The sequence below is a fragment of the Poeciliopsis prolifica genome, unplaced genomic scaffold (genome assembly GCF_027474105.1).
Source record: "Poeciliopsis prolifica strain line A6 unplaced genomic scaffold, Auburn_PproV2 SCAFFOLD016, whole genome shotgun sequence".
Classification (NCBI taxonomy): Eukaryota; Metazoa; Chordata; class Actinopteri; order Cyprinodontiformes; family Poeciliidae; genus Poeciliopsis; species Poeciliopsis prolifica.
Window position 1 is genome coordinate 6,385,001 of NW_026562391.1, and position 20,327 is coordinate 6,405,327.

Sequence of the window (20,327 nt, forward strand, 5' to 3'; positions counted from 1 at the left end):
CAGCTCAGACTGGGTAAGGAAGCAGTTTTTAGTCTCCCTCCAGGAAACTGATCTCTGATCCGTGAAGCTGCTGGTTGAGGAGGATCCAGCAGCTTCATCGCAGTGACTCACTGGTCCGCTGGCGGTGTTGCGATCAGCCTGCTGAGCAATCAACCGACGCCCTCAAAACGCCCAGTTCACAGACCGTCAGAGATCCTCCCAAAAGTCTCACTGCGACATGATGAAGCTCATCAGCTCCTGCCGAGGGCAGGAGGCGTGATGCCGCCTCGCCGATTGGCTCTCTTGTCACATTTCTGTTTGCACCGGCGTGAAACGCCACGGAGGTAGGAGTCACACTCACATGAAGCGCAGCTCCGACTCCCTGCGCACCAGGACCTCCCGCAGGCGCTGGATGCGAGCCATCTCCACCTCGATCTCCTCCGGAGACATGGTGCTCTCGGCCATGGACACATCGGAGTGACCTGAGAGTGAAACAGAGACCCGGTGTGATGGGAAGGAAACAGTTTCAAGCCAGTGACAAGTGTCTTCACACAGCCAGGAGGGGTGAGATTCCCGGAGAGAGCAGCATTTTTTTTTCTTTTTTTTTTTTTATTAAATCGTTTCTTTTGAGTCAGACTGAATAATCTTCCCTAGGTGACGGTTGTTATTGTTGCAGAAGGGGAGGAAACTCCCCCTCTGCGCTGGCATCGATTTTTACACGTCTGGCAATTATGTGCACAAGCTGCAGCCTCTGATGACGATCTTTTGCAAACCACTTAATCTGCAGATCAATTTACTGCTGAAAATGCTCCAGGATCTACACCGTGCTGACCTTTCCAGCACACAAACAGGGAGCAGCACAGATCTTGTCTTGTTACATCCCAGCTGCAGCAGCTTTGCCACGTTGAAACTCAGAGTTTTGAAGTAGAACAAATATTATATGTGGCTTAATTTTTCTTCCCTACATAAAAAATGAAGTATTTGTACGAAGCTCATTTCTTTAACACCCCTAAATTAAACTTGATGCAGCTGATGGTCTCCAGATGTTATTTGAAGGCCTCAGAGGTTTGTGACAAAACAGTAAAGAAAAAAAAAGCCTCATGAAAACCAAGAAACACAGCAGAAAGGTCAGGACAGAGGTGGTGGACAAAATTTTGAATCAGAGTTATGTAGGTCACCATCATCTAACAGAGTGGGAAAGGAAAGCGTTTGTCAAATAATGTCGACAGAACTTCTGCTCGTTCTGCATGCGCGGCATAAATATGGTTGTTATGAATGAGTGGAAGAAGAAAGCCGTCGTCTAAATGAATCCGTAAGAAGTCGTGTTTTTTCTGCTTGTCACAAGTAGGTGGCACAACAAACTAACTGATAATGAGAAGGCGTAATCATGAGATGAAACCAAAACTGAACTTTGCAGACTCCATGCAAAAATCTATTCTAGATAGACTTGATTTACTAAGTGACTTCAACTGGTTGAACTGGTTCTTATCAGAGTAAAAGCTGATGACTGCAAGTGCACGCCATAGTTTTCAAATGTCCGTTTGCAAACAAATTGAAAGCCATGCATCGTTCTCCACTTGCACCACTTTGTGTTTTTTTCTTGCATAAAATCCTAATGAAATATACCAACCTTTTTTTGGTTGTAGAGTGATTAAATGTGGGGAGCTTTAGGAGCTATCAATAATTTTGCAAGAGAGCACGCAGCGTTTAAAAGTATAAAAGTATTGTTTTATACGTTATTATGAAGCCGTACCTAAAACTCAGAAATCAATGGCACCTGAACACAGGCTGGAAATAATCTGAGAGAAGGCGCTGTAATCGTAATCTTGTCCTGTCAAAGCAATAATCTACATAGTTTTGAGAAAAAACATGAATATTTCTTGATGTTGTGTAACTTGTTTTTGTTATTTCTGGGGTTTAGAGGACTGTAACATATAGAGAGGTGAATCTAGCGAACTTCTAAAGCACTAATCTTTTCAACAACATCAACAACAGTTTGTTTGGAGGGCGGAAAAAAGACCCTATACTGATTTGGTGATTTCAAAGCAAGAGGGTCGCAAGTTTTGTTTTGAACATTTTGCACACATAGATCACCCAAACATCACGTTAGACGTTTCAATATCCTACTGCTCTTGGGGGACCTGGAGGCAGCAGCTTTGTACACTTGCGCCTTGAGCCTGGATGAAAGAAGGAGCCCTTCTTTCATCCAGGCTGCAGTGAAACCCAGTGACAGAGAAATACACTGATAAACAACAACTAACTGAGCAAACAACTCAAGTTCCCTGTTTTTCCTGAGTCAACAGCGATGATGAATCCATGGTTCATACTGTAGCAGTGGAAGACCAGCTGGCCGGGCCGCTGCAGTCTGCTTCTGAGGGGTTCTGCACGTAGATGGAGCTGACTCACCACATAAATGTCTGCGCAGTACCACTCGGTTTCTTTTCTGCCTGCTTATGATTTCAAATCATTTAATGTGTCTGTGAATAGTAAACACCAGTAGCAATCCAAGGTTAGTTATTATTGCAGCATAAAACAAGCCAAGGTGTTGTTTTCCTCATCTTTCTTCTTCTTCCACCATCAATAGAGGCCAGGTGTCTATAAACTGATGGGACCAGTTGCAGTCGACTGATACTGATATGACACCTACATAATATCTCTACAGCTTTTTCTCATATCAACCAAAAATGAAAACCGCAGGACAATTAATTCAAGTTTTCTATTAACCTCTAACAGTTAACGACAGACTACCACCCATTGTTTCTTGAGCAAAGTAGTGTAATGCCACGTATAATTAATCAGGTTTATTTAAATAAAAGGGCGAGCTCCTCATCAAACAGCCTGGAAACTCTGCAGCACCCCCAGTGAGCTGAACAACATAGAAATGTCAGCGTATGTCACCCGACGCAGACGGCCCTGTCATCATATGCTGCAGTCACGCTGGACGCTCTGCTGCTGCCGGTGCTGCTGGACTGGCCCTCCCCGCACTTAAGACAAGAGAACCAGGTGAGCACCAAATGCAAACCACAAAGCGCTCTATAAGTATGCATTTATGCTTTGGGGATGACGAAATGCAAACACAGCAGCTAAGTCAAGACACACAAAAACAAAACAACCACTGAACTGTAAGTGTTTCCTCACCTTGGAGAGTTATCAGAACCAGCAGGGATCCATAAAGTAAAACAACAGATGTTATGTGAGCTAGGTCATTAATTTTTATTTTATTATTATTATTATTTGTCACAGGTTTAGATGTTGTGGAACAGGTGAAAAATTTAAATGAGACATCTAATGTGATGTAAGCAAAGTTTAAAAAATAAAATAAAATAAAAAATGAAGTTAATTAAAAGTAAGACAAAAGTTTCTTCAAAGGTTTAACAAGTGATTAGAATAATCACAAAAACAAATGTAATTTACAATCATCTTGAAGACTGCAATCATATATAGGCTATATATATATTTTTTTCAATCAAACCAAAAACGCTGCATAATGAAGTTTATGTTGTTTTTTTAAAATTATGTTTAATACGTCAATCAGAGTTACAGTAAATCCTTATTAGTCTACTCAGTCTGAGTCATCAGCACCATGCAAACTCCTCCTCGGCTCACAGGGTTCAGTTTTCAACCATAACACGTTCATGCGTCCTGCAATGTCCGCTGCTGCGTCTGTTAGAGGGATCCTGATCCAAAGGGCTTTATTTAGTATATTGACTCCAACTCATCCGCAGTCTCTTATCACCCACCGCGGTCACGTAAGTAAGTAACAGGCCTTAATGGCACCACAGCAACGTCAGGCTGTCGGCACATCAGAACCCTTTTTGTGAGTCACGCTTTAACCATTTCAGCGCCGACCGAAATGAAAACCGCCACAGCGGGCTGGTCTGTGTGAGAAGGAGCCCTGCGTTTACAGCGTCAGTTCACCCGGACGCGCGTCGGTTCGCCCACCTTTGTCCGTCGTCCACGCCGTTTCCGACACGGCGCCGTAGCTCCGGAGCGCGCGCTCGGTGTCCGAGAAAGACTTCTTCATCTCCATGCCGGAGCGGAGGGGGTGAACAAAAAAATGACCCGAAAATTAAAACAAAAATCCGAGAAGCGAGCGAGAACCTAAATGATATGATCTGCAGCTTCTCCTCCCTGTTTGGGTTCTTCCGGACGAGTCAGTGTTCACCCGGCGACAAGCGACCAGCGACCCGAGAAGCTGAGAGCATCTTCAGCCGAGTCTTCAGATCCTGCTGGATGGAGGGGGGATGCTGGGCGCATGCGCAGTGCGGGCGGAGATTAGGGGAGCTGGAAGACGCGTAAGAACTCTGGGATGCTGATGGTGATGACGATAAAAATAAAACAGCTGGGTTACACACACACACACACACACACACACACACACACACACACACACACACACACACACACACACACACACACACACACACACACACACACACAGTGAAACATTCGAATTATTAGAAATAGAAATATTCCAGAAGGCAGGGTCTGACAAAACAGAGAAAATTTTTAAAAAATGAGAACATCCCCTCATATTCTATTTTTTTTTTTGCTGTAATATGTATTAATACAATTTGTATATTAACTATTTGTATTAATACAAATAGTTGATTAGTTTTCAAATGCTTTGGACTATCATTTCCTGGATGACTTCGTCTGGGCTGATGTGTTATTTACAAATTATTTCATTCAGACTGTAATCCGTTTGGGTATAAACTGTTTAAGTGTGATATATCTCTATAGAAACCCAGTGAAAGACACACACAGTCAAAATAAAGTTTATTTTTTATTAACTCCATAGCATTATCTTTTTCAATTAGTGCAACAAATGCAAGACAATGTCAATTAATTTGAAATATTCAAGAGCACCAATCTGTTCTCACACCCAAAAAAGTCAGAAATCTCTGACACAAATATGAAATTAGCTGCTAAAATGACCCAGCAGGAACAAAGGGAATATTCAATTACATTTCATATCCAGTGTAGCAAATATCCATACAAATATTTACTTAAGAAAATATTGGGGGCAGGGATCACATCATATTACACAAATAATAAATCCATAATTCCAAGGATGCAGTTTAAACATAAATAGGACAAACAGGCATAGTGCCGACTTTATTTTCCAACAATCTTCAAGTTATGCTCTTATATTGATGTAAAAACAATTTAACTCAGTTGTGTTTGTGTGAGATACATGAAATGTTACAAGCAGATAGAACTGCATAACTCATATTTTCTCTGCACTATAAAAAACAGAAGTGAATATTTTTCTGTCATGGTAACATTTAATGGTTGATGACTGCATCGAAGACATAAAATGGAAGGATGCAAATAAAACAGAAGAAAACAGTATTGCACTCATGTGAAGAGCAAGAAGAAGAAGACGAAGAGGTGGGCAGTCTATAGATATTCAAGTAAATGTCTTAAATCAGATGAAAAAGAAGATTGGCTCACTAGAAAGTTAGTAGCTGTAGTGTTTCAATGTTTTTGTGAGCTGGTCAGAGCAGAAAGCAATAAAAACAGGCTTCCCTTGCTTAAAAAGCACCTGCTGACACAACCAAACATAAAGCATGACAAATAACAAAAATAAAGTAGGCAGCCTTTCTCTGCTCGTTTTTGACATTCAACCTCTTGGCACAGTTCAAGACATGGCAAGCTTTGACATAATAAATGTAATTTACTGGTTAATCTCAACAATCATTTCTTTTTAAAATACATAATTTAAACCTTGTGAGTGTGGAAGGTTCCAGTAGAAGCTTCACATAATCAACAGAACAGGAGCAAATTAACTCAATGTCTGTATTGGGCAACTCAGGAGAGCCCATTCAGCTCCTTCAGACTAGCGGCAGCAGCAATTAGCAAACACCTGGGGCACACCATTTCTCTGTGAAATGCTGCCGAAAATGGTTTCAAACAGCATAATGGAGAAGCGCTGTTGGAATAATGTGCTGAAGGTGGAGTGTCAGAAAGAATGAGGAAGTGTGTGCGGATGCTTTGGAAAATGTCAGTCAGAAAAAACAGCACAATAAATAAAAATTGTATGGAAAAGCCAACAAGGAGCAAATGCTGACAGCTGCATGTCAAACTTGTTCAGATTTGCTCTCTGCTTTGCTTGTCCCAGCAGATCCTGAGAGTATGGTCAGAGAAATTAAACCACAACAAATCTCAAAGTCAAGAGAAATATGAAATAAAAATTAAGCCCCTGCCGCTGTGCATATTAATCTGTGATTGCCAGAGACATTAATGAGCACCCTCTGAAATTCTGCCTCAGTGCCAGACATGTTAGCATAATGTGGTAAAAACCACCACAGCCCAACCTCTTCTTGGAATGTGCTGCTGCTCCGAATACGGAACTATAAATTCCTGGAAGGGAAATTAAACTGCTGCGACTGACGTTCATTTGGAGATTTTTCCACTTTTTTTGAATTCTAAACATAAAAACAGATTTCCTAACAGACCCGGTTGATGTACCACAGTGTGAACTGAAGCAAAGCTGATAAACACTGGCTGTAATCTCCTGAACGTTTCAATCAAATCAGTTAGATCCCTCTGCAATGTGGAAATGATGTCTTGTTGCACATCAGTTTTTATCATTAAAAACTGAACAGATGCTCATGAATATTTTCAGTATTTTTAGATGACTTAAGCTAAGCACTGTGTGGAAGAACAACACAACAACTGGTGCTAACCTGGTTAAATAAAATCTAAAAACAGGTCAGCACAATAAGATTAGATGGTATTTTTTTGACCTGCTGTACTTCTATTACTGTGCTTTATGAACACATTCAACAAGCTGGTGGAGGTTTGCAGCATCAGGGGAACCTCGGTAGACGGGTCTGGAAGTGTTTCTTGAAACAATGAGACAGTAGAAACTGAGATGCTGTCCTTTGGACCTGATGAATCCAGTTTTCATCCTCCATTATCTCCTCCTGACAAAACAACCTCCAGTACTTCTGTTATGCAGGCCTGGATGCTGCCGTTTCCTCCACCTTTTGCTTCGAGTCTGTTTCGTCTTCGGCAGGCTCGGCTGCCTCGTCTTTCGGGGGGAACAGCCATGCCAGAGCAGCTCCGGCTGTGCCGTCCCCAGTCTGACGCGAGAAGCAGAGGAAGGTGGCCCAGACGAAGGCGCAGCAGCCGGTGAAGGTGGTCCGCACGTACAGAGGCACCAGGGCGAAGTTCAGAAACTTGGAGAAACAGACATCTCTTAATGTATGAAAGGCACAGTTGCTGTGATTAAAACTCAATAGGTGAGAAGAGGACCAGCTACAGGTATCATACAGCAGAGCTGCTGGTGTCAGCAAACAAGGATAGGCACTTACTTTTCTATTTTTATGTATTAGTCTGCATACACATTTTCATTTTGATCATTTATTCTGACTTTATTTTAGCGTCAACATTTAGTAGATAGCTTGTTAATTCTAAGTAATACCCTGAATATGAATCTAATATTTTTAATAATTCTATATCTTTTATACTTCTAAAGTCACTGCACTTGTTTTTAGAAATTCTGTCTTACCATAACTGTTACAAAATACATGGGAACAAGTTTATCCTGAGGCTCTTTGTCCACCTGGTGTTAATCTGCTTCTTGGGTAATCTGCTAAGGAGCAGGAAGCGTTAAATACATATGTGAAAGTGTCCAGGACGCTTTCGGGTCCAATCACTCAGGCCACATGGATCCAGAGGACATGTCTCCTGATCCGTTACACTATCCCTTTAGTGCGCAACGTTAAAGGGACAGTGTAACAACCTGGCATGAAAAACCCAGATATGAAAGAAGTAATTTAGGATTTTTGAAAATCTTCTGGCTCTGCCCAGCATTTGAATATTTCTAAGGAGCTGCAGCGACATGCATCAGTGTCTGTGCTCCTGTCGTGTGTTTGGACACCATCCTGGACAATAAGTGGACTTTTGAGGCCAACACTGATGCCAACCAGAGCATGAAAATGAATGGTTTTAATGTTGGATTCAATAAAACAAATGTTTTTATTTTGGAACATTTGATAGTTGAATTACAGTCTGAATCGCAATCATCTTTTCAGAATAATGTCACCGTGTACATTATTGAAATCACTATTTATTACGCTTTCATATCTAAAGGGATGTGCGTTACTGTTTTGCTTGTCAGTAATATGACTGGCCACTTTGCACAACTGAGAGATTTTATAAAGCAAAGGAAGAGTGACGGGAAACTATGGCGATGAAAAAAGGAGAACAGTGAGGAAAATTGAGTCTAATTACAACTCATTGTTATTGCAGAAATAGAATTGCAACATCATGCTTTTCTAACAGAGTGCAGTCTTAAAATCACTAAATACATCTGTATTCCTATAAATATTTGCCTCAGCTTTGTCCACTAACAGCTGAGTTAGAAAGGTTACATGTTCATTTATAAATAGAGCAGGTAACTGAGACTCAGCCAGATATGCAGACCAATGTTAGCCTCCACCTTGCGTTCTTGGATCAATAACAATGCATGCAAATTACAAATTAAAGGGTAATTAGATTATTTTTCTTTATGGATGTTGGACTTCAGATTTCCCCCCCACCCCCCTTACATCAATACAAACAGTTGTGCAACAATATGTTAATAATTACCTGCATGAACGGCCAGAACATCAGCCCGGTCTGAAAAAAAAAAAACAAAAACAGAAATCAGACACCAGCTTACTAGCAAACAAAGAAACAAAACCGCTTTAATTTCACCTGCGGCGATTCTTACAATCAAAAAATTGAATGTAGGTGTTCAAATGTTCTAACAAGCAAAAACCAACAATTTCTCTGGTTTACACTTTGAATTTCTATACTTCTCTACCTCTGCAACTGAAAGAGTTAGAACAGATCCAATAAAAAATGACCAGCAGAAGTACAGCTATAGAAAACCCAGTGACGTTTGGTGACTCAACCCTGTGAATTGTGTTGAACAGGAACTCTTTGATATCTGGAGAAGCTGTGGAATGAATAGCCAACCTTGTGGCTGAACCGGTCTTTAACTTCAGCTCCAAACGTTTCATAGCTGTATGTGTTGTTCATTCATACCGTGAAATCTCAGGAGCCCAAAATTATAAAGAAGAAAGACTTTACCATCAGTGCTTTATTGTTTTTTTTAATCGTTTTACTTCATTAAAGGCCCATCTGTGGACATGAAGTGCAAATTAGCTAAATCTGTAAGTGTTATAGTGTTCAGTAACACTTATCCCCATGCAAATACACATTAAGAAAAGATGAAAGAAAAGACACAAGCAGTAGCAGAAATCTGCCTTTTTCACAGGGTAATAATATAAAATTTCACTCCTCATCTTTGGTGGGAGCAATCTGCAGAAAAACAGAGTGTGTTTATATTCTTACTTTTATTCTTGGACAGAAAGACAAATCCATGCTTCTGAGAGCCGACCCACCTTATAAGTGTTCAGGAATTTTTCCCTCCAGTCCTCCAGGATGTCCTCTTTGCCCTCCAAAAAACTGACACCTGATTGGAGCAGAAGATACCGCACAACAATGACTTACAGTGAAGAGACCATAATAAGCATTGCTAAAAAACAATACGTCACTTATAAAAAATAAAATTAAAAAGCGCTTCATAAACAAACTTTTGTTATTTAAACAGAAGGAGCAATATTCTCATAAACATTTTATTAAACTTTTTTTTAAATTAAAAACAGTAAATACATTAGTTTTCTGAAAAAAATGCATATTTTTTTTTGTCCTGGTTGGAATCACTAAGAACTTAGATAACTTTTAATAACTGGAATTAGTTGTACAAAATAATACATATGGGCACAAACAAGAACATGGAGCTGTACATCTGAGCTTTTGGTGGTCTCAAAGTTTCCAAAATCCAAGGGTTTGGTTTATAACTTTGTATTCCATTCGGTTCGCCTCCTTTCTTTCCACTAATCCAGATAATCTTATATTTATAGTATCAAATATCAGTCCTTATCAAGGATTTGTCATGTTCACAGGTAAAAACTGAAGCAATTACGCAGTTTGTCAATAATTACACCTTTGAGGAAATCTGGGTAAACGCTGCTGCTTCTGAAATGATATGAAAAAAAAAAAATAAATGCTACATTTCTTAATCAGCAGAAGTTACTAGGTTACCAAAAAAAAAAAAGTATTTTATTGCCAAACATGTCGGCATAAGATAGGATTTTTTTTTCTTATTGATCTAATCTCTCCAGTGCTTACACTTTATTCCCAACTTAACTTACTACTTACACAATAATTATAATATATATTTGGAACATGTCTTCTGTAAATTTAAGATGTTTAGCAGAGGTGCATAATCCACAGTTGTTATTCTCGATGGAGAATATAAGAGGGGAGAAAACACAGCCCTGAGGAATACCTGGATGCAGATTTTCCCTGGTCTCTTTAGCTGTTGTCTGTCTATAAAAAGGTTCTTAATCCAATTGTGGATAAAGACGGAAAACTTATTTAAAAACTATATTTTAAGCACATTTATCTCTCACAGGGGATCTGTACGTATCTTACTGGCAGCTCAGGATGTTGCCAGAAGGTGATGCAGCCCCAACTTAGCAAAATCCTGCATTGACACTCCCAGGTAAGCAAATTGGAAATTGTTCACTGGCATGCCATCTCTAGTCTCTCAAAGGATTTTATGATTACAGATGGTACATAAATAAGTCTGTAATCATTTAGTTCAGTGAGAATGGGTGTCATATCGAAACAATATGATCTTTTGAAGAGCTTGGTGAAGACATAAGTCGACATACTTTCTCTGTTTCGAAACTGTTAAATGCCATTTCAGCTGATCCTCAATGCAAGCTTGTTGCGAGGAGGAAAGCAGCTGAGGGCTAGAGGGGGAGGGTGTAAGAGCAGATTCGTCAAAAATAACTCAATAACCGTTTTAAGACCTCCGCCAAATGTTGGTTGTTAGCGAGGTGAGTTTGGCGGCTTGCAGTTGGAAATGATTTTCACACCAATCACTACTCTGAAAGTCGAGTCACTGGCAGAGAACTGGTTCATCTGCTTCCTAGAATAGCTCTAATCTCCTTTCGGTCTGTATCTGCCCTGATTTTAAAGCTGTTTCTGTTTTGTGGTGGCATTGTTATGTGCTAGGTGGGAGCTGATTGGGTCAGCGATAAACAGGTTAAAAATAATTATTACTGCAATATATTTAGCTGTATTGAACGGTTTTGATAATTGTGACAGTACAACTTTGAATAGTAACCGTTTAACATGTACGAGGAAAAAATACATGAAAATAACTTGTAAAACAATAATAACTAATATTTATTTCTTAAAAAGTTCAAATGAACTAAGCGCTTAACTCCCTAAATCCCCCACCCTCTGCACTGCCTTTTTAGCAGTGTCTGTGTTGTTAAACATTATGGTCTGTCTTTATAATTGTCGACTTTTTCGGTTTCTCAACCAATTATTGGAATTATTTGTTGACCTCCACTACCTAGTAGAGGACACAGATGTTCTCAGACAAATGAAACAGTTGAAGTAAAACCATCTCCATGTCCTCCCACTAACCTGTGAACCCAGCATCAGCTGCAAGACTGTTTCTTTTTTTTTTTTTTACTCTATTTCTAAATATCTTTGTTAGCACCAGCAACAGTGGGCATAAACTATAAATAAATGCCGGAAATGGAAAAAAAGCAAAACAAAACAAAGATTGAAGATCCCCAGATGTATACATCTAGAATAAGTACTAAAAAGGGATAATTGTGGTTCTCCAGACTCCAAAAGGGGGAAGTTATGAATGTAATTTCTAGTTAATCTTAGTCAGATTGTTTGACCTGGCCTCTGTAGGTCAAACTGTACTGGACTATGAACCAGTGGGGCACATGAGAGGATCACGATGTCCTGCCTTTAAGTTACAAATCGACTGATACGTTCATGTGTCAACTATTAACAGCACCGCGTTGCCAGCGTGGTGACGCGTTCACTGACCCGTGTAGAAGACGCTGGTGGCCAGGGGCGCCGCCGTCGTCTGGTCCAAGAACAGCTTCTTCATGACCATCCCGGCGGAGTTTCCGGGAAACCTGCGCTCCAGAAAGCGCATCCAGAAGAAATTGAAATTCCCGTGAAAGCTGAACGCCACCACGGCGACGTTGCGCGTCTGTCTCCAGTCGGTCTGGTCCCCGGCGGTGAACCACTGGTGGACCAGGTCCCCGCCGGCGAACAGGCAGCCGTACAGCGTGACGTTCGTGACCCACGGGAAGCGGCGGACGTGCCTCAGAAACGCCTGGAGCATAATTGGGTCTGCGCCCGCCCTGTGGAACCAGCGCGAAGGAGAGCAGAAGACGCCGTCGTCCCGGGCTGGGACTTAGCTAAACCATGATGTTCAAACCGTCGCTCCCGTTTTCCTTCTGGACGACCGTTAACGTACAAACAGCTGTCCGCTTCCTCCCAGGCGCCAAACAATTACATTTACAAATAAAGCAAACAGTGTTGGTCTCTGACAGTGAAGGTTATAAATCGGTGTAGCCCACTTGCTTGTCAAACTCCTTCCAGCAGAGAGAGAACGGGAGCGACGGTCCTCCACCGGCTGCGTTGACTCCTACTACGTACTTTTCTTACGTAAAAAAAAAAACACGTAAAAAAATGAATGGGTGGAGTAGGACAGTCAGCTGTGGATGGGCTAAAAGCGCCATAATCCAGTGAATACTTCGGGAAATATACATATAATAATTAAATTGAAGTTGCAAAAAAAAAAATAATAATAATAATAAATTAATAAAAAATACAATGAAATGCTTCTATTGTGTTCATTATAATAAATAGAGGTAAAAATATAAATTAAAATGTTTTTTAAACAATTATTATTACTGTTCATTTGATGCATTAAGATAAAGAATGCCTGTGTGAACAATTGAAGCTAAATATTTGACTCCACTGTGTGCAAACACCATGTGAATGTCTAGCCGCCATCATGTTATTCAGAAAGGAGATTGGTTTGTTTCCCCACTTTGTGTTTCTAAACATGACAATGTTAAAGGGGAAAAAAAGTGTCTCAAATGAAAAAAAACAAAACAAAAAAAAAAACACACCAACCAGCAGAATGGGCTTTGATTAATCTTTTTGTTGTTTGAAATCAATCGAGGTTGGAAACATAAGCGCTGTTACACTTATAATTTCACAGATTCCGATAGTAATAGTTCTGGATGCAAAACTATGACCCCATCAAAGAATGAGAAGCATTATCCCCCCCCCCTCTTTTTGGTAATGTAGTCCATAGAAAACAAATTAAAAACGTCTGAGCGAAACTCAGAAAAAGTGGAAACCGCTATAGAAGAGGAAAAGCTGGTTCGGTGCATATTAGGTTACAGTGTGCTTCAAGCAGCTTGTTTTGAATGAAACAACTTATCAGAAGGCCGTATGCTCAGGTTTAAACTCAAACATTTTTATTGCACTGAGCCATGATTCCTACCATTAGTCACAGAGGATTTTGATGGCGATAAACACATGCACTTTTGAAAAGAAACACATTCATAGAAAGTGTGACATGGTCAAGAGCAAAGGATAAATAAACATAAAAGAAAACTATTTTTGAAGCTACATTTCCACAGATAAAAAACATTCAACAAACTGACCACTTCCTCTCCTAAAAACAAAATTTGTGCACTTTAGAACAGTACAGATATTTGTTTTGAGTCTGTAAATACAGAAAGGTTTTGAATGGGGGCTGCACAGTGGAACAGTTGGTAGCACTGCACAGCAAGAAGGTTTGGGGTTCGATTCCGGGTCCGGGGTCTTTCATGTTTGCATGTTCTCCCTGTGCGTAAATGGGTTCTCACTGGGCATGCTGGCTTCCTCCCACAGTAATGGACTTGTGAATGTGTTTACCCAACATGGCTGTCAGGTTAATTGGTGTGCGTCTGTGTGGTGTGTATCTCGCCCAAAACATTTGCTGGAGATAGGCACCAGCACCCCTGCTGACCCCACTTGGGACAACGGTGTACAGAAAAATGTATGGGTGGTTTTAAATGGACTTTTCCATTAAACCGAAGTTTCCCTGCTGGTTTTCTGTAAAAGTGTTTATTAACTTTCCTGTGTGGTACTGTATGTGGTAAAACTTTGGCTCTCTTCAGAAATCCTGCGTGGGTAATGTTTTTCTTGAAGATCTGATGTTCTGGCAGCAGAAAGAGTCAAACTCACATAAGCGAATATAAACCAAAACTACCATTTTGACAAGTTACACTGAAACAGTGGACACATAGGGAATATAGTATGGAAAAACATGTTCTCACATTTAAAACAAAAATAAAACATCAATATATAAACCTGCGAAACAATATAAACCCACCGACTAAACATGAACCCTGAAAAGGTGGCACCGAGAAAGATCAGCCGAGTATCCATCATCAGCAGACACAGAAGAAAATCAGTAAGGGCGCTTGTTTTTAGGAAACATTTAATACTCAGTGTAGGGCATTCATTAGAGCTGTGGTGAACCGGTCCCCCCAAAAAACCTTCTTTACTTTGAAAGAAAATGAGTGTGAAGTGTCAGCTTCATCTGGACTGCAGTGTGAAACTGGCCAACACTAAGGCAAAGTTAAACCACAAACTGGTATAGTTATGAAACCATGCACAGCAATCCAGTGGCCCTATGGATACATCCTGTTACCACATGAGCCTGGAGAGGTAATGTGCTGCACCTTGCAAAAGAAAGCTTCCATTCATTTAGACACAGACCAACATAAGGTAGTGCATAACTATAATGTTGAAGGAAAATGAAAATATTCCATTGTCCTTCACCAATAAAAAACCTCAAAAGTGTGGTAAGCATATTTATATAGGCCCTAATACGCTGATACCCCCAAATAAAATACAGAACAAGCAAATATATTCACAAGTCACATAATCGTCAATAAATTCCTCCTAGTCCTGGATGATGAATACATTTTATTGATCAATCTAAATTTGGGTTTTTGAACATTTCATGTTTGGGCAAAATTAAATCTTCAACAATTTATTCCCTGGGTTTCTACAGTTCAGAGTGATGTCAGCACACCCAAGACCAATCATCTTGCTAGACAGGTTTTACAACTTCTGTTCATGTGTACGAGGTTATACACTCGTATAAGTTTTACAGATAAGAAAACAGCTCATCTTTCAACTCATCAGCATCAAATTATCATCAGCAACAGGACTTTGAAACAATTCTGCAAATGACTGTCTATTCTGAAGAAAGAACTGCATGGATTTAGGTAGTCAACCAAATCTATAGAAGCTTATATCTCATGAAAACAACTTTTTCTTGCAATTTTAAGGTGTTCTTCTAGGAAAATTGTGACTTTGTTCTTGCAAATAAACAATTAACAAAATTGTCGCCTGGCCCTAATACATTCTCGTACAACTCAAATAAAAAATGACAAAAGGCAACTTTTTGAAAATATTTTCTTGTTTTTCTTTTTAGAAAAGAAAGCAAGAAATGTGGATGTGGAATGAGGAAATATGATATTTAATTTTGAAGTCATACTCTGTCGCCCAGCCCTAATTCTTTGTATGAGTAAATTTAAATTTAAATTGAGCTGTTTTGTGAAGGCCTCAGAGGTTTGCTAGTGAACATTAGTGAACAAGCAGCATCATAAAAACCGGGGCAGGTGTGTAAAAGCTTAAATCATAACTGTTAACCGGTCAAGACATTAGCATTCATCTAAACCAGACACACCAAAGTGAGTCCTCGGGGTCTGGTATCCTGCAAGTTCTTGGTCTTTCCGTGGTTCAACTCAACTCCTCCAGAATCTTAGGAGAGTAATTTTAACTATTTACACAAGCTGTGTTGGCTTAGATAATAAGGACATGATGTGTGTTGGCTTGAGCAATGGTTTAGATCAAAGTATATTTGCGTGTTAATATATCCCAATCAAAATCCTCACCCTAATCTGTAGACTTGAACAATGATATCCACAAAAACTCTCCATCCAATCTGCAAAATGCAAATAGAAAACTGGCTTTACTCAGATGAACCGATCAGAAATGATCCATGTGGTGTGAATACATTTGCAAAGCGCTGGTCAGGGATTGGACCTTTGATAAAATACTCTGATTGAAAAGGGGTCACAGTGTTTCCATTGAAAAACTGAAAAAAAAAAAAACAAAAACAAAAAAACAGTCAAATACCATTTAAAGGTTCAGGTGTTACTTGTTATGGCTGGACAAGCCTCTCCCAGCTGCCGCTCTCCGTCCGGTGGTAGAGGTGCGGCTGACCTCCCGGGAACAGGCTGTCAGAGTCTGGATGTGACAAAAGGAACTGGATGGTGGACTTAATGTGCTGGACAAAATGTGGCGGTTCAGCAAATGGAGACGTGGACAGGTACTACAAACACAGAAAAAACATCTATAACTCGCTATACTGTTGATTCTTCCGGTGTTGTTCTGGTCAGAGGTTCAATACTTCCCAGCTATTATGTTACCTTTAAAATAGTGGCATCACTTTGTGACAACCAGAAGGCAATTTCCAAATCAGGATTCCACTGGCATGGTCCAACTTTAACAAGTCCATGTCTTGAGTCATAAATGTCAGTCATCTGTAAAGAAGAGATATTTTATTTAAAAAAAAATCAATGTGTAGTCCAGCTTCACTCCCTTAAAAATGAGACTATGCATGCAAATTTACATCATAAGGACAATCGCATTTACAGCTAAAGATGGCATTAAACAATAAACCAAAATAAATAATAAACGTATTAGGCATTTTAAACTATTTATGCCCCAAGATCTTTGGTTTTGTTATGTCACAACCACAAAATTCACTGCTTTCTGTTGGGATTTTATGCATCAGATCAACATAAAGTAGTGCTTAAAGGGAATATGGAAGGGAATGTTTATTTTATTTTATTTTATTTTTTTTTGCCTGTTGTAAAAACTAACATCTGAAAATTGCAGAGTGCCTCGGCATGAGCCCACATATTTACAGTGGGCTCATGCAGTGTAAATATGCATTTCAGTGCATGAGCCCACTGTAAATGCGTATTTCAACGGTGCTACAAATACAAATAAAAATCTTTTGGGATATACCTCTACTAGCCACAGACATTTAGACACATTGGTTCTTTGCTCATTACTCTTTGCAGAGCAGCTCAAGCTCAGTCAGACTGAACTGAAATTGCCTGTGAACATTCAAATTTCTAAGTGTTGACATACATATATTTTCAACATGACTAAAACATAGGTTTTTGTACCTCTCCTCCAGTGAAGGTCCGTGCCGACCGCAGCATCTCTGCAGGTCCTTTATGAGGGAATGAGGCAGGAAACACTTCCCCTGTTTTAACATTTACACCTACATAGACTCAAAGTTATTACCAATAACATATGACATATATGCATATTACTTGTTTCGTTGCTGCCACTCACCTATTCCATATACTATCGGTTTATGAATTCCCTTGTCAACTACATTGTTCATCTCTACAACAGAAAGAATTGTGAGTGAGAAATCAGAACGTCCAACTACACAGCATGTACAAATGATATAAAACATATAAAAACCTGTGATGCAACATGTCTCCAGGTGAATGTGATCCTTTTGTTTCTGGAACGCTGCTATAATGTATAAGCACCACATGTCAATTTGGCGATTCTGAGATTATTTCCACGAGCAACATGCCATAGAGAACTTTATGAACCTACCCAGAATGTTAAGGCTGAGTTTATGAGATCTTTTGTCATCGTCATCAAACCCTCCAACCAGATGCAGCTCAAATCTAGACGTTAGCAGAAAGTGAAACAAATGTTAATGGGAAATTATGGACTTTGAACTTGTACTCGTGCATGTATGACGTGCCTGCCCTCATTACAGTCGTTACTCAGTGATGTGACGGCTTTCATAGTGAGCTGGACCTCAGTCCTGGTGCTGGAGCCGTCGAGGTGAGACAGACAGACTGCTCCACTACCTGCCAAGAAATGAAACAATTTAGAATCCTTTAGTTGAAGGCAGATGTGACCCACAGTAGGAATCTGGTAGAAGTAACAGTACCGCTGTGTCGCAGCACGACCAAGTGGCAGGTGGTAGCATCATCTGATCCAAGGATGGAAACGCAGTCTGTGGAAGATTTGACCAGAATGGATGAAACTCATGAGAGTTCAAATTGTAAAGTCACACCGAAAAAAAGCACTGATCTTACACCACATGAAGAGAGAGAGGAGAGAAAAAAAATAGGTGTAAAATCCATCAAATGATGGAGAAATTATGAACAGCTGCCCATAACCCTTAAACTTTTTTACACTTTAAACTTTAATGTATTTTATTTGGATTCTGTGTGTTAGGCTAGCACAAAGTAACTCATAATTATGGATTGCCTTGCAAATAATGAATATTTATCAAAGTTATTTATTAAAAAGAGCAGACTCTTCTCAGATCTGAAAAGCATGCCATGCATTTTTATTCAGCCCCTTATACTCGTGAGCCCCTAAATAAAGCCCTGTGTAACCAGAACTAACATAAGTAGCAAATAGAATCCAGCTGTTTGTAATCTGATCTCAGCATAAATGTAACGTGTCTGTGTGACAGTTTCTTTTCTCACTAATACATGGTTGTCCATTCAGAATTCAGAAGATTATTCGGGTTCTAAAATGTCTGACTGTGATTTGATGTGATTTGTCATCGTGAACAGCAGGTGTACTCACTGTCTGCTGGAGTTGTCGCTGCAAACTCTCTCTGCTGAACATACAAAAGGTGCTTCGGATCTACATCAACACGTGACTTGGAGCGAAATGCTTTTGCATTTTCCTGCAAAACAAAATTAAACTGTTGTTTTTTTCCTCCCTGGATTTAACTATAAATAAATACAAACCAAAAGTCAGTCGAGTGACAATAAACATTATTTTGTTTCTATGAGTCGGAAATGTATTTTGAAAGAGAAAAAAAGTCTTTCTTGAAATGCTATGCATGTCCTACTCATAAGGTTTTATTCATATTTCATCATAGTCATATCTTAATATTTTCTAATTACTTTGTATGAACAATTTAACAACTAAAAATTTAGGAAACACTTATTTTTTATGTTATTTATATAGACTGCAGTTTCCTGAGTACTCAAATCCCTCTTAACCATTTTTTAAAGTATGTATGCAGTCAGTATCTATTATCTTGAGATAATTGTTGAATCTACAAAAAACGCTAAATAGAATGAATGAATAGTTGGACCTCAATACTCAGAGCAGGTGGTTGGGTGCATTAAGCTGGAGTTTATTTATTTATTAAAATAATGTGTTCCTGAAAGTATGTGTAGAAGCCATCTGGGTTTTATTTTCTGGTCTCAGGATCTTTGTTTCATCTCTTCAACTCTTTCACTTTTCAACTTATTTTCTGCCAGAAACAGTTTGAAAAAGCCCACTTGACCAACAAACCTTTCATAACCAATGTCAAGGCAATTGCTGCAAAGGTTAATGCTTTAAGTAAAATGTCCTCATTTCAAAATGAAGTTGTTGCAAAAAAAAAAAAATCATCTTACAACAACTGTCCACTCTCAGCAGGAACAGGCATTGCTGCAAAATCTGTGACTTTTTGCAACTGAATTCATTTCTTTAAATGGATAATATTTTGTCCCAAATTAGTAACTGTACTATCATGTTCAGTTACTATCAAACTGAACTTGATACTACTGTATTCTGAACAGAATGAAATTGGAATATGGTTAATGAAAAATTTTGTGCATGATTGGATTGAATTGATTGTGTATTTCTTTACACTTGCTAGATCTGTTTGCTTTGTGAAGTCCATTGAAATGACAACTGTAAATTGCTGCTAAATAAACAGATGCATTAAAATGAACAGCGTGGACTGATAAACAGACAAATGCAACATAGAATGCAACGCACACAAAACGTCTACATTTATATCATAAATTACACATACATATCCCTTTACTGTCTTGTTCCCTTCTTCCATTTTTTTAACCTACAGAATTTTTCTTACCTTCCCAGACTGATAGAAACCTGCAGCAACGTCTTGTGTTTCAGAGAAGTAATCATTATAATCACTTTATAACTGACACAGTAGGTCCATATAATGTTCTATTTTATGTTTAGACGTGACGCAGATACAGAAATAACAATCGCCTTACGGTGAAAGAACAGTTGTAAAGTGGGAGACAAATGTCAAAAGTCACACGATCACACAAAACCAGACAGTTTCGGGAAACAGACCTTTAAATGTGGATATTTGTCGAATAGTTCCGCTGTTGATCTGAAGCAATCTAATTCTCTGTTCTGAAAAAACAAAGGCATATTCTTCAGCCGGATCCGCTTCCAAACCAGTCCGACGTTATGCGACAAGAACAACAATAACTTCGGTATCAGGTTCACTATAAAACAGAGCTTCCTGAAACGACCGCAGTCTTTTTCGTTTTAGACAGTGTTTCTTTTTG

The 20,327-nt window shown here is 39.3% G+C and overlaps 2 protein-coding genes across 5 annotated transcripts in view; both read right to left on the minus strand.

Annotated features, from left to right (window-relative positions):
* bmerb1 (bMERB domain containing 1) overlaps positions 1 to 12,506 on the minus strand; it is a 20,419-nt gene extending 7,913 nt beyond the window's left edge. Inside the window, exons 1-2 of one of the 2 annotated variants that reach the window (XM_055040830.1) lie at positions 11,905 to 12,506; positions 341 to 461 (exon numbers count right to left, since the gene is read on the minus strand). In XM_055040830.1, coding sequence (XP_054896805.1) covers positions 341 to 461; positions 11,905 to 12,208 — 425 coding nt within the window. In that variant the 5' untranslated portion in view covers positions 12,209 to 12,506. Of the gene's footprint in view, positions 1 to 340; positions 462 to 3,921; positions 4,235 to 11,904 lie in introns of those variants that run through there. The other variant, XM_055040829.1, reaches the window with a different exon arrangement.
* Positions 12,507 to 13,336: 830 nt separating this feature from the next.
* ntan1 (N-terminal asparagine amidase) lies at positions 13,337 to 20,286 on the minus strand. 3 transcript variants are annotated; one of them, XM_055040828.1, is made up of 10 exons: positions 20,107 to 20,286; positions 18,586 to 18,688; positions 17,936 to 18,001; positions 17,744 to 17,852; positions 17,590 to 17,663; positions 17,449 to 17,502; positions 17,314 to 17,367; positions 17,142 to 17,221; positions 16,374 to 16,487; positions 13,337 to 16,276 (listed from the first exon to the last, which is right to left on the minus strand). In XM_055040828.1, the coding sequence occupies exons 1-10, from the start codon at positions 20,185 to 20,187 to the stop codon at positions 16,106 to 16,108; spliced, it is 906 nt and encodes a 301-aa protein (XP_054896803.1). In that variant the 5' UTR covers positions 20,188 to 20,286; the 3' UTR covers positions 13,337 to 16,105. The 3 variants fall into 3 exon arrangements, with proteins under 3 accessions (XP_054896803.1, XP_054896802.1, XP_054896801.1); XM_055040827.1 differs by having other exon boundaries at positions 17,142 to 17,239; XM_055040826.1 differs by having other exon boundaries at positions 17,142 to 17,239; positions 17,314 to 17,502.
* Between the last annotated feature and the right edge of the window lie 41 nt (positions 20,287 to 20,327).

What these genes read in the sequence shown, in the direction of transcription:
- ntan1 (XM_055040826.1), bottom strand. Translation starts at nt 20,187, where the DNA reads ATGCCTTTGTTTTTTCAGAACAGAGAATTAGATTGCTTCAGATCAACA. An exon ending in ACCGATAGTATATGGAATAG is followed by an intron (nt 17,240 to 17,313) that starts GTGAGTGGCAGC and finishes GAGTCTATGTAG; the next exon opens with GTGTAAATGTTAAAACAGGG. An exon ending in GTGATGCCACTATTTTAAAG is followed by an intron (nt 16,277 to 16,373) that starts GTAACATAATAG and finishes CTGTGTTTGTAG; the next exon opens with TACCTGTCCACGTCTCCATT.